The sequence below is a fragment of the Passer montanus genome, unplaced genomic scaffold (assembly GCF_014805655.1).
Source record: "Passer montanus isolate IOZ18808 unplaced genomic scaffold, ASM1480565v1 scaffold1, whole genome shotgun sequence".
Taxonomy (NCBI): domain Eukaryota; kingdom Metazoa; phylum Chordata; class Aves; order Passeriformes; family Passeridae; genus Passer; species Passer montanus.
In genome coordinates this window covers 7310874-7323757 of record NW_024356504.1, presented here as the reverse complement: position 1 = coordinate 7323757, position 12884 = coordinate 7310874, and the positions used below count along the sequence as shown (strand labels likewise).

General features: G+C 42.9%; 2 protein-coding genes across 7 annotated transcripts in view; both read right to left on the bottom strand.

Annotated features, from left to right (window-relative positions):
- ATF2 (activating transcription factor 2) overlaps positions 1-5097 on the bottom strand; it is a 48153-nt gene extending 43056 nt beyond the window's left edge. For 3 of the 5 annotated variants that reach the window (XM_039705958.1, XM_039706234.1, XM_039706310.1), the window contains exons 1-2: positions 4998-5097; positions 1616-1646 (exon numbers count right to left, since the gene is read on the bottom strand). The gene's annotated coding sequence lies outside the window, so the exon portion shown is untranslated. The other 2 variants (XM_039706149.1, XM_039706045.1) reach the window with 2 other exon arrangements.
- Positions 5098-8978: 3881 nt separating this feature from the next.
- On the bottom strand, positions 8979-12181 carry ATP5MC3 (ATP synthase membrane subunit c locus 3). Of its 2 annotated transcripts, XM_039698993.1 has the most exons (5): positions 12145-12181; positions 11986-12063; positions 10913-10990; positions 10370-10563; positions 8979-9223 (listed from the first exon to the last, which is right to left on the bottom strand). In XM_039698993.1, the coding sequence occupies exons 2-5, from the start codon at positions 12022-12024 to the stop codon at positions 9109-9111; spliced, it is 426 nt and encodes a 141-aa protein (XP_039554927.1). In that variant the 5' UTR covers positions 12025-12063; positions 12145-12181; the 3' UTR covers positions 8979-9108. The 2 variants fall into 2 exon arrangements, with proteins under 2 accessions (XP_039554927.1, XP_039554935.1); XM_039699001.1 differs by lacking the exon at positions 12145-12181 and having other exon boundaries at positions 11986-12138.
- Between the last annotated feature and the right edge of the window lie 703 nt (positions 12182-12884).

The following is a 12884-nucleotide window of genomic DNA, read 5'->3' as shown; positions in this document are numbered from 1 at the left end:
AGCCTACACCGACTTAAGCCATGTCTTGTTGGCTTATTTAAGTGGTACAGATTCTTCTGATTTCTCTCAATTGCCAACATACAGGAGCATGGAAAATACAACTGACACTTTGTTTCAAATTTTTTTTACTGAACATTTAAGCAGCTGTTTAAAATATATATGAATCAACAGTCCTTGCAAAAACTTCTTCAAATTTGCTGAGAAAAGTAATTCTTGACATGCACCTACTAAAGACTCACCAGACTTGCAGCTAAAGCCTCTACTTTACCTGTAGAAAGCAAGGTGTGAGCAAAAAGATGTCCATTCACGGAGCTGCTCACAGGCTGTGCACTCTTACCCTGGGATTACTTATTTTAAGCACTGTAACAATACAGAGCCTTCTCTCCTGAAACATCAGGGCTGACACAAACAGCACAGAAGAAAACTGCCAGAACTGAGCACAGAAAAGCCAGCTATGAACACACATAACCCCACAAACAAACAAAAACTGTAAAACTTTTGAAGGACAGCATTCTTCTGGCCAACACGCCAAGAGGAGATGCATATTTTCGCAAGTGTGTCAACCTCCTAAACTGGACAGTCCACAGAGGACAATCTGTCAGTCTGCAGCTACAGCAGTAGCTGATTTATCTCCTTCTGCTTAGGCAGAAGCACACCCAAGCCTTGCAGCTACACTGACCACTTGCGTCTGGCTCCAACCCAAGAAATATCTGTACATTCTGGTTTGAAAAACATGAGAGTTGGACAAAAACTGTACCAGGCCATTGAGACAAGCCAGAATTACAGTAGTCCAGCAGCATTCAGTCTGCTCTGAGTCCAAACACTACCAAATGCTTATGTTACAGCACCACTGATGCATTTTCCTACGGATGTTTGCATTTCCTCAAGACCGGCCACGTCTAGTCAACATTTCCTTTTATTCATTACATTGGATCTGGGATTGTGCCCCCTTTTACTGCAAGATACAAAGCCTTACTGTATAGAGAATTATTAACTCTTAATCAACTTTTCTGTTGATCTCATCATAGTGTATAACTACTTTGAGTAATGTAAGACTTTACTTTAAAGTTTAATTTTATAATAGGAAACTGAAGTATAATAGAACCAGGTCAAAATTTTAAACTTTTATCAACTTTTAAGAATTTTACTTAAAAGTACATATTTATTCAAAGTCAAGTGAATGGAACATATTTACGACAGTAAAGAATAATATTCTCTTAATGGTTACCTGGAGAGTTGAATTTAGTGTTTTGCTTAGCTCCTTCCAAGATGTCTTTAGATGGGGGCAGGTAGCTATTTTTGTTTTCTAAATTTCAACACCTCACAACTGAGATGACTTTTTCATGCAACCAAACAAATAATAACAAAAAATGAACACGATGTTTTTACGCTTTCAACACTTGCATATAGCATTCACATCATAAATGCTAATCACTTCCCACATTTAAAGAGTCTATCTTTATTTCCAAAATTTTCTGTACAAGTAGATTTGCAAGTTATGAATTCAGTAACAATCAGAAGTTAGTAGGTAGAATACGCCACTTAAGAAGTGACATAAATTTGAAAAAAAGTAATTTGTATTTTAAAAGAAAGAAAACCCCAGTGTTCTACTTACCTAGAGAGACTGGAGCTATATTTTCTGTTTCCTAGAAAGCAAAAGAAGAAAGGTGAAGCAAAACCAGTGTAATTAATACTTGACCATTTCAGGGCACTTCCAGAAGTGATCTGACTGTATTTGTGTAACACTGTCAAATCTGACAGTCCTAAAAAATAAAACTGAACAATGAAGGAAATGGAGAAGATAAAACTTGAAAATTTAAAACATTCCTCCTCATCATGAAAGTGGGATTGGCAGAAAGTAACCTTGTAGATTGTGCAAGAGAACTATAAGCCCTAGTCCAGAATATTTGAAGTTCATAAACAGCAATGGCTGGCGAACAGAAAAACAGGAGCTCCTTCCTCACATTATGCTGCCAACACAAGGCTCTTTTTTTTTTCTTTTAAAAAATCAAATGTTAGGCACTTTTTTTCTGATATTATTAATTAACTGCTAGTATCTGATGTCTAAAGTTAATTCCATACCATGCATCATTGGTCTAAATTCTACAAAGGGCAGTGCATCTGGACAAGAAGAAAAGATGACTGACTTAAAGACAAAAGACAGGATGATTGACTTAACAAGTTCTAGTAAGAACAAGCCTGCTGGACAGATAGCCACATATACAGAAACAAAGCAATTAAACTCCTTCAGCTGCAGGAATGGCTTCTTCCACAAGAAGATACATTTCTGGCAAACAGAGAGCACTAATGGCATAAAGAAAGGTCCTTTGACCTTGATCTCCTGTTGGCTGAACATGGTGGCTTCCAATTCAACCCACTGGCTTAAAGAAAGATTAGGAGTATCTCTGAAAAATACTTAACTTGCTAAAAATTCAGGCTGTGTGAATACAGCTCTTGTAGATTAGCAAAATATCAATGAACCTCATAAAAGAAATATAGAGGGGTTAATATTCCTCCCATCTTCTCACAATTTGCTGACAGAGGTATTAGGTCTTGCTTTCCCCAGCTCATTTATCTAGGTTTGAGCAGCTTCAATCTAACAAACATTAGAAATCCAACCTCACTTTTCTACACTTGTTTCAACAAAACTTAAAAAAGAAGCTTACCAAAAAGTTACTTGCTTTTCACATTTTCTTAGATTGCATCCCTGAAGTCTAAAGTTCAATTAATTAAGAACTCTAAAAATCTTTAAATATATCAAATATCTCGCTACAGGAATCCCCTTGTTCATTAAAACAGAACAGTCTTTTTCTTTCCTGTAAGCACTTACATGAATGACCACTGGATTTACCTAGGAAGAAAACCCAACACATTGTTTGGGATGCCTTGCTTAAGCAAAGCTCTTATCTGAAGTGAAGCTAATGGAAAAGTTCTCAGGCTGAACTGAAGCTGACACTGAACAAAGCTGAAAACAGTACAGCATAAATGTGAAAAAAACCCAACATTTCTTGCATAATTATTAAATATTGACTAATATCTTTGTCACTAACTATATCCAAAGCCTCCTTGGAGTGCATACTATAGGTTAAAAAAATACAGTTCAATTATGCAGAACAGTGGTAACTTGAAATCTAGTCAATATTAAAATAAGAGTTAAAAGTATTGAACCACATTTGCTCCTTTGAAAATAGAAAATGCATAATTTTTATACAGGAACTCAAGACTATGTTAAGAAACCATTAAGAATGTTGATGCTATAAATAACTAAGTTAGGAAACCTTCATGGAGGTAAAAATGTTCATTTGTAAGTTTAAGTTAATTAGGAGTAGAAGAAAAAAAAGCTGATGACAGAAAAGGAATTTTTAGCACCAGGCCCATTCAAAATTTAATGAAATAAGAATGAAAATAATACCATAGTTCATGCTGTTCAACATGGCCACAAAAGAAAAGTGGCGTGAAAAACAAGATTGTTAATAAAAGTATGTATGATGAAATTTAACATCTGAAAGTATCTTACATTAGATTGTGCACAGTCTAGAAGTTTCTGGAAAAAGACCTACCAAACATATTCATATCTCTAGAATTCAAGTCAGGGTAGAAATATCAACTAAACTACACTGTAAAGATCAAAAGCTCAACTACTTGATTAAGCATTAGCATACAATGTCAGTGTTGAAACATAAAATCCCAACGGCTTTTTAAAAGAGCTGCTTCATTCTATGTACACATTAAGGTCTCTTATTATCTGGCAATTCTTTTGAGGCATTATATAACAACCAGTCCCTGACAAAATTATTGTTTAGTTTTTAACAAGATGTCAATTTTGATTCTGGATTGCATAATTATGAACACTCAGAGTTAATTCCAGTGAATGCCAAACTGGACTACACTTTGTCCCCCCGAAATGATGTTCACTAACAGACAGCAACCTGTTTCAGCAGATGGCTGAAGAAATTCCACCTGGAACACCTGCAGAAGACCAGAACCACAAGGACTGCTCTGATCCTATCTGCTCGTGCTGAATTTAGCATCTAACCAGACCTAGAAGTCTCATAACCCAAACTTCAGAACATTTGTTTTTATTACCTCTTATCCAGCTTTATGCTCAGCAAGTGTGGATGTGACATTCACTGCCATGAGCAGAATATGTCAAGCAAAAAACAAAACCACTGTTTTAAAAGGTGGTAAATAAAATACATTTCAGCCATGTTTGTGGTCGCTGTTTGGAAAGTAGGGGATGATTCAGAATGTTCAGATTACTCAAATTTCTCATTTCAGCACAAGAAAACAGGTGACAAGATCACTACTGGAAGATAAACGCCTCTGGGAGAAAGCAACAGAACGAAAAGCAAGTGAGGGACACAGGGTGCATGAACAGGGCATACAAACACACTAATGATCTCCCTCCAAGAGCAGGGATGCCAAAACGCTGTACAATGAGTAGGACTGCAGAAGCAACATGGCAGCACACATTTCCCCTAACTCCAAACATGACGTTACATCCTGACATAAAACATTTCTGCCTTAAACACCGTGCAGCTACCACCCACTGAGGGTCTGTGACATGCTTTCTCACGTGAAAGCTTCAGAGACCTTTTATTTGACAACTCGAGAGGCATTACGGCACAGTAAGAGGCAAAGCCAAGAGGTACCTGGTCCAGGAGGCTCAGCTCCACGGCCAGACACCAGCAGGCCCGCACCTGGCGCAGAGGAGCTGCGCTTACCCCGCGCCCGGCATCCCCCGCACCCGCACCAGCAGCGGCACGGCCCGAGTTCTGCTTACAGAGGAAGATGGATGCGCACGGAGGCCGCCCCGGAGCAGGGGCGAGGCGGAGAGGCGAGGCCTGCCTGCCCCCTCCTCCCGGCCGCGGGCCGGGCCCGGCGCGGCTGCCGCCGGTGCCCCCGCGGGGCTCCCGCTCCCGGACCCGCCGCAGCGCGGGGGGAGGAGGAGGAGCCGCGCCGCGCCGGGCCGGGCCGGGCCGTGTTTACAAACTCACCCGCGGCGCGGCCGGACCGCACATTAAAGGCCGGGTCCCCCGCGGGCTTCCGTCACCTCTCGCGAGAGCCGCGCTGACACCTCCGCGGGGCGGGGCGGGGCGGTCACGCGGCGCGGGGCGGGGCCGGTCCCGCTGCCCACAGCGACCCCGGCCGGGCCGGCATGGCGGCGGGGCGGCACCGACGGACACTGACAGTGACAGACACCCCCGGCCGCGCTCCGCGCCGCGGCACCACTGCTGCGGCCCTGGCGGGGGGCAGCTCAGCATGAGGTGCCCGTGATCCGCAGGAGGGCCGGCGGCTGGGGACAGCAGGCACCACGCAGTGAATAAACCACTGCAGGCCTCGCTCCGCGGCACGGCCTCAGGCGCCTGTCACATCTCACTTCTGGAATAATGAGCGCTCCAAAGCCCTGGGCTGGCGAGATTGCCCGTGTCCCAACACAGCCGCTCTCAGGGCAGGAGCCAGGTGTGTGCCTGAAGCCGTGGCTGTGCCAAGCATTCACCTTGGTTAATGTATGAAAACGCTGCAGCACTGCAGAATAATGGCAAACGCCTGTATTTTACACAGGAGGAACTAAAAGAATTTCGGATTCGTCAAAAAAGTAGCATAACCCTATATGGCAACACAGTTTAGCTAGTGTGTACTCTGAATCACACATGGAGCTTTAATTCCGTGTGTGTGCATCATTTGATCTTGTTCTGAGACGGATCTGAGAGTGCAAGGCCATAACAACAAAGTACTTCTACAAAAGTAGTATCAGTTCCAGTAAAATACATTTTGGCTGAGTTTCTCTGAACTTGCACAAGACAGTATGGTATGTTTCATTTCTTGCAATGGTTTTGAAGGGCACTGTACAGCACTTCTCCAATGTTCTTTAAGGCATGGTAGGATAGAAAGCATTGCATGAAAGTACATTCTTTACTCAAAGGTGGAATTATTCTTTAAAGTAGCATGTTGCAAGGACTCAGTTGTACTTGCAGAAGAGAGGAATAGAGAACTTTCTTCAGAGAGCAACTAAGACTTGTATTAGAAACAAGTTCTTTTTGATGGTTTAGCTTCATCATTATGTAGCAGCAGCAGTCCTAAGCCTGGACTAAAAAACTGAACTACAGGTGCCTTTCTTCAGCGTGAAATTGATGCAAAAATCAAAGAAAAGGAAAGCAGGAAAAGGGAAAAAACAGCAGCAGGATGTTCAGTTTCACCTGCAGCACGGGATGAATCACTTTTACCTGCAGCACTAACTTAAGAGCATAATTGGTAACTTTAACATTTCCTTCATTTTCCATTAGAATAACATGGCTATTTCAGAAGTGCTGTGATGTCTGATCTCCTGAAGAGCAGGCAGAACAGTTATGCAGATACAGTGAAGATCTCTGCTTTAGCAGGCTTCATCTTCAACAATGAAACATGAACAGTCAGTCTTTCAATCTGGAGAACCTACAAGACAAATTTTCATGAGCTGATCATCTCCAAGTTCAGCATGGTCCATGTCAGAAGAAACTGACAGAGGTTTTGGGGAACTAAAGCCTACAGGAACACGTCATGAGACTTAAGTTTGGTTTCTCTGACCTACAGGAAGATTTCTTGATGGAAACTCTTACAGGAAGATCAAGAGACCTTGGTCTTGCTGCCCTATTAAGGCAGAGAGACTGAGTTGGGGGGTTTTTGTAAGAAAAAGTCCTTTACACATATATAATTGTTACTTTTGTGAGCGTTTTAGGAAAACTGAGGGTACTCTCTGTCAGACCACTCAAACTGACCAGCCAAGCTCTGTGGGAAGGGAATTCCACGTGCCCTGGAACAGTTCACCTGTCAGTATCTGCCCGTCACTCACTGCTCTAAGCCCCTTATTGTCTATAAGGAGGATAATCCTCTGTGTGCAGGTTTGTTGCCTTGTTTTCAAAGTCCCCATTAATCTTTATCTGCAGAATGCAGATCTGATTCTGTCATGACTGCTGTAACTAAACAGCCACTTGGCCTGAGTTTGGCCCATGCTCACCAGTCTGAGTGAGTTAAAAGGCAAAAAGCCTGGGGGGAGGCTACTACTAAAACAACCTTCACATCCACATTTAGGGTCACCCAAGGTGTCCACTGCCTTTTAGGCAAGGCTGGTCACAAGAAAAAGGGTTCATGTTGAAAGGGTGGTAAAAGATGGGATGTAAATCCAAAACTCATTATTCACACCTGATTCCAGTAACTCACGGTGACTCAGGTGGCTTTCTCTGTGAACTTACAGAGCAGTAATCCAGCCAGGTCTTCTATCTACACCAAACACCGTTACAGCTCAGCAGAAACATTTTATGTGCAAACAAGTTCCTAAGTTGAATTAGCAGGGCTGGAGCTGGACTTGACCAAGACCAATCTGAAGATGCCTGTTTGGCCAAATCCCAGCGATAGAGAAACCTGAAGCTTGAATTAAGCTAGTCCACTGGACTGTCCATGATTTTAGGATTGCCACCTCAGATGCCTGTAGAGATCCCTGCTGCACTGAAAGAGAAAAAAAGTTCACCACCTACCAGAACAGCAATACACAGATGAAATTTAGAGTCTAGATTACCTTTCAGCCAGGACAAATGCACTGTGAGCTTTGCAAATCAATGGCTTCCAGGAATGAGTAATAGCAAGTCCCTAAGGTCACCACTGCATGAGCACAGACCACGTGGAAGATACCTGCAATGTGGTTCACCTCCTATCCTCTCACTCCTCAAAACCCCCACTTCCTGATCTACTCATGCAAGACACTACTAATATTGTTCCAATTTGCTTCATATTCTACACTTCTGAAGTCCACATATATAAAATAACATTCTCTGTATTAGAGATTACTGTTTTCTACTAAGAACATGTGGAGGACCTTATTTCTCGTGCTAGGTTCTAGAATTTTGCTACACAAATTCTGTAATCATTTAGGTTGGGAAACACCTTGAAGGAAAGGTGTTTTAGACCTTTAAGATCATTAAGTCCAACTGTTAACACTGCAAAGTCCACCATAAACTGAAGTTGACTAAAGTCCACTAAACCATATCTCTTTGAATACCCACTTGGTGCTTTTTAATTCAGATTAAAACAAAATCTTACCCACACCTTTCACATATCTGAGTCATTAATAATTTCTCCATTTCCTCCAGTAAAAATTCCTATATTTAATTCAGTAATTACTTAACAGCAAGATGACAAAACATTTAACAAGCTTGACTTACATTTGACTTACATTCTTACTAAGTTCAGCTTTTTTTTTTCGTTATATGATCAGATTATTTAGTATTCTGGGTAAGGTTTGAGATGCTATCAACCCCCCCACCAGGTAAGTACAGTAGCACACAGTGCTTTCCTCCAAATATAGGTGACACCATAAATCCATTTAGACTGCTACAAGAGAAGTGAAGGTAGATACTGCAGCTATTTTTTAACCAAAATGCTTTAATCCTAATGCTCTTCAAAGAATGTGTGAGAAAATGCAAGGCTGACTACAAAACTGGAAAGCTGGAAATTCTCTTTGAATTAGGTGATGCCAAAAATGCAGTAACTAAATAAAATATAATGTCCACGTGTCACAACTAAATGCCTTGGACCATACTAAAGCAGTTGCTTATTTAGCTCAATGGGGACACTGGTGAGATCCAAGTGGAAAACCTACCATGGTAATCAAAAATATCTGGTGTAGTTGAAAACTGATACCAAGTGTCCTGTCACTTTCATTGGCTCACTCTATCAAGAGGTGCCAGGTGTGTGTTCCAGCTAGCTTAGGAAAAAACAAAAACACAAGTGAAGGAACAAGGCCAAGAGTACAGCCTTGCACACTTAATCTCTGCATCCTTTGATCTTTTAGGTATATGTCACATTAATTTTAATGAAGAAAATGTGTGACTGGAAGAGTGCTATGCAATATGTTATTATCAGGAGCAATCCATGGAGACTGAATTACAAAATGTCATCTTCCAGATACCCTAGTGAGAAAGACAATAAATGAAGGCAACAAGTTGACAGTTAAAGTTGTTATCTTTAATGAAATGACTTTGGAAATAGCATCAATTTCCATGACACCAACATTTTGGGAGTCCCATAAAATGCAGTTACATTCCAATGCCAATATTACAGGCAGGTCTCCATTCACATGGCAAACAGGATCAGGAAAGCAACCATCAGACAGAAGAGACCCATAGCTTCAGACAGGGCGAATCCCAGGATAGCATATGAGAACAGCTGCTGCTTCAGAGAAGGATTTCTAGAAGAAAGAGAAGGTGTAAGTCCTTTTTATCCTTACGATTTTTTCATGCAGTTTAACCTCACAGTACCTTGCTACAGATTTTGTAACAGGAAAATCCAATAAATCCAAGCAACTTTTTGCTAGGATTTCACTGAAGACAAATTAGTTGGCAATTAAGACTAGACTCAGGTCTGATTTAGAAATTTCTTTCACATCTGTGACATGAGAACCATACTCCCAAGGAATTTCATGTGTATCATGTTTTAACCAGCTGTCAAGGCAAATACAGGAACTGAAACCACTCAAGAGTAGGAAAAAAAATTTGCAGCAGTTGGTTGCAAAAATGCAATGAATATGCCTTCAAGAAGTGAGAGGAGAGAATCTCCAATATAAAACGATGAAGCAATGTTCTACAACTGCTTATTGACATGTTCATGCCAAATTCAAAACTTGATATATTATTTTTGTACTGAAAACACTTGCTTATTCAAGTGGAAAGTGAGCTTTCTTGTCTTCAATAAGGCTTAAAAATCTTTATTAAGAAGTCAAGACTTAACTGGTTGAAAAAGTAGTGAAAAACATGAAACCTCTTTTATGCCTGTATCAGTTCTGCTCTTCCATGTCATGTGAACTACTTCTATTACAGGAAGATTAAAATTACTTGGAAGTTCATCCCCACTACAAAATTCTCACCCTTACCCCCTTCATATTTCTAGAAGGAACGATAACTCATTTGCTATAATTTGCATATTCTGAGATGCCAAGCTGAATGTGTTAGAAAACATCCATTCCTAAACAATGATTCTGACTATGAAGACTATTTAGGACTTTTCCTCTTACATGGGCTGATACAGGCTGGATTTTTATTTCAGTTCTGAACTGAATGCTCAAACACTGGACTTCAGTGACCAAAAGACCAACCAAGTCTAATGATGCAATTTCTTTCATGGCTCTCCTCCAGGAAGAGTGTACAAAGTTCTGAATTTAACAACAGAGCCATCCTGATGAATATGGTACAGTTTCATAAGACTCTCTTCAGCCATGTGTATCAGTAACAGTAATCATTAACAGAATTTATTACAGTGCCTTTATCTTTTCTACAGTTCTGCTGTCTCAAGATACATCTGCATACAATTAAAGTTTTTAAAGAGAGAGATTGATTACCTGGCATAACCAATGATTAGACTACCGAAGACTGTTCCAATTCCAGCACCAGAACCAGCCACACCTACTGTGGCTGCACCAGCACCAATGAATTTGGCAGCAGTGTCAATGTCCCTGCTGATAGCACTAGTCTGGAATTCCCTAAGTGCTAGCTGGGAGACAGTATTTTGGGCCCCGTTAACTGTTGACTTGCCCTAAGAAAACAAAACATGAAAAACCATTATATTCAGACAAAACACCATGTGATAGTGTTATTATGCAGTTTTAAAAGTTGTATTAGATCCAATGTCTACTTATTCTTCAGAGTGATGAGACTGTAAGTCATAAACTTCAGAATGTTACCTGTTCCACCTGAAAGTATCAACTTTAAATGTGAAAGACTTCCCAGGGGAAAGAGCAAGACAGCAACAAGTATTATTAGGTGTTTGACTTGAAGCAAGTTTCACACTATAGGTATTGAGTTAGTACAAGTGAACTCTAGGTTGAGGACATTTAGGCTCACCAGGTAATTTAGGAAGATACAGAATTTTGTTTATAAGGTACCTCTCCATTCTTGACCTCTGGCCTAGACAACACAGATGCCGAAATTGGTCTGTACAAGATTCTTGATCCAGCACGGATCTGTAAAGAGAAAGAAAAAAACTATAAAAAAAGAATCATTTGATCACAGCTGTTCCATACAATAGCCTGTAAGACAGTAAGACTATTAGCTACTAAGCCATTTGTCTCCCTTGAAAGACAGCAATCTCTGAAAGCTGGATATACAATAAACGATACAGAAGCACTGCATGCAACGTGACATCACTGCTTTCAGAAGATATATAGTAAATAGGTACTATATTTAGTATATATAGCCACACCATTCATGTTCATTCAGTGAACATATACATGCTGACAGAAACCAGAGCAAAACAGCGACAAAAAATCCTGACCGACCAGGAAGCAGTGAAACACATCTTGAAATGAACAAATAAAAGCCATCAAAATTATTTTCGAAGTTGTTAAATGCACAGATGTAACCTAGACTTTTAAATTTAGCAAGGCACAAATGAATGAATCCTTTTTCACAAGCGGCCTGCATGTGTCCTTGGGCTCGCAGCAGTCTAAGGTCATATCGGCTCTTGCACAAAGCTCTTCCTGCAGGGGAAACCCGGGCCTGGACCATGCAAAATGAGACCTTCTGCAGGCCACAGAGGGCATTCTCATGCAGGACAGCCTTTTATCTCGGCAAGGGCAAAGAATTCCGGCCTTGCACAGGACAAGCAACAGGCTGGAGTTTGACCTAGAGCGGGGCAGGGAGCGCAGCAGGCCCGGGGCTGCTGGCTGCGCTGACCCGCCCCTCCTCCGCCGCTCGTGTGCGAGGGCCCTCACCTTGGCAGCGGCCCCGGCCGCCAAGGAGGCGGGAAGGAGAACGCGGCCCTGCCGCAGTCCGCCCGACCCCCACCCCCGCCTTCGCTCCCGGCGGCCGCGCTCGGCCCGGGCTCGGCCCCGGGCGCTGCCGCGGGGCTCGGAGGCCCGCCCGACCCGCGATCGCCCCGCGGCCGTCACCGACCCCGCCGCCGGCACCCACGGGCCCGGTGACGAAGCGCAGGGGCCCCCCGCGCACCCCCACCCACCAGGGAGGGCGAGGTGGCGAGCTTGGCGCAGGCGAACATCTTGGCGGGCGGCGTCCCGGGGCTCAGGATCCGGCGTCTCTGCGGAGAGAGGGAGAGGGTGAGGGTGCGGCGGGCGGCGGCGGCGATGGGCGCGGATGGCGCGGGCGGCGCGACTCTCACCGCTGCGGTGCCGCGCTCGGGGGCGGCCCCGCCGTGAGGGCGGCCCCAATGTCGGTGTCACTGTCGGTATCAGTGTCGGTGTCGGTGTTCCCGGCGCCGTGTTGGTGCCGAGCCCCCTCCCCGGCGCTCGGGTCACGGCAGGCAAAGGGGGGCGCGTCCGAGGACACCCGCTGTGTGCAAAAAGCCCTTACCGTTCAATTAGGCATTTCTGCACGATGAGCAGATTCACACCCAAGTAGCGAAAGAATCCTTTTTAATCAAGATTAACCGAAATAGGATTATCTTCACTGAGCTGAGCATGTGTTCCTGAGATTCCCGCTTTAATCACTTACATGTGCTTTGATGTTTTTCATTTGATAACGGGATGGTTATTTTAATCGTCATCTGCTACTGTAAGTGGTATTAGTGCCAGCTAGGAAAGATGCTGAAAAATCGACGTTGTGACTAAAACACTGGAAAACATTTATCTGAATTGTACGATTTTCATTGGATACAATTTTTGCAATAAAAATAAATTCTAAAATTGTGTGCTGCGAGTGGACTCCAATGCACCAAGTAAGGGGCTGTGTGTGTATTTAGGGATGGGAACAGTCTCAGGATAGGAGCTGGATTCCCGCAAACTTACAGGACAACCGATGTGGCTGTCACTGGTTAATCCACAGGTGCTACAAGGCTGAGACATGCTGCATGCCAGCAGCCTGAACCCTCCAAACAAACATGATCGACCAAGTAAGGGGCTG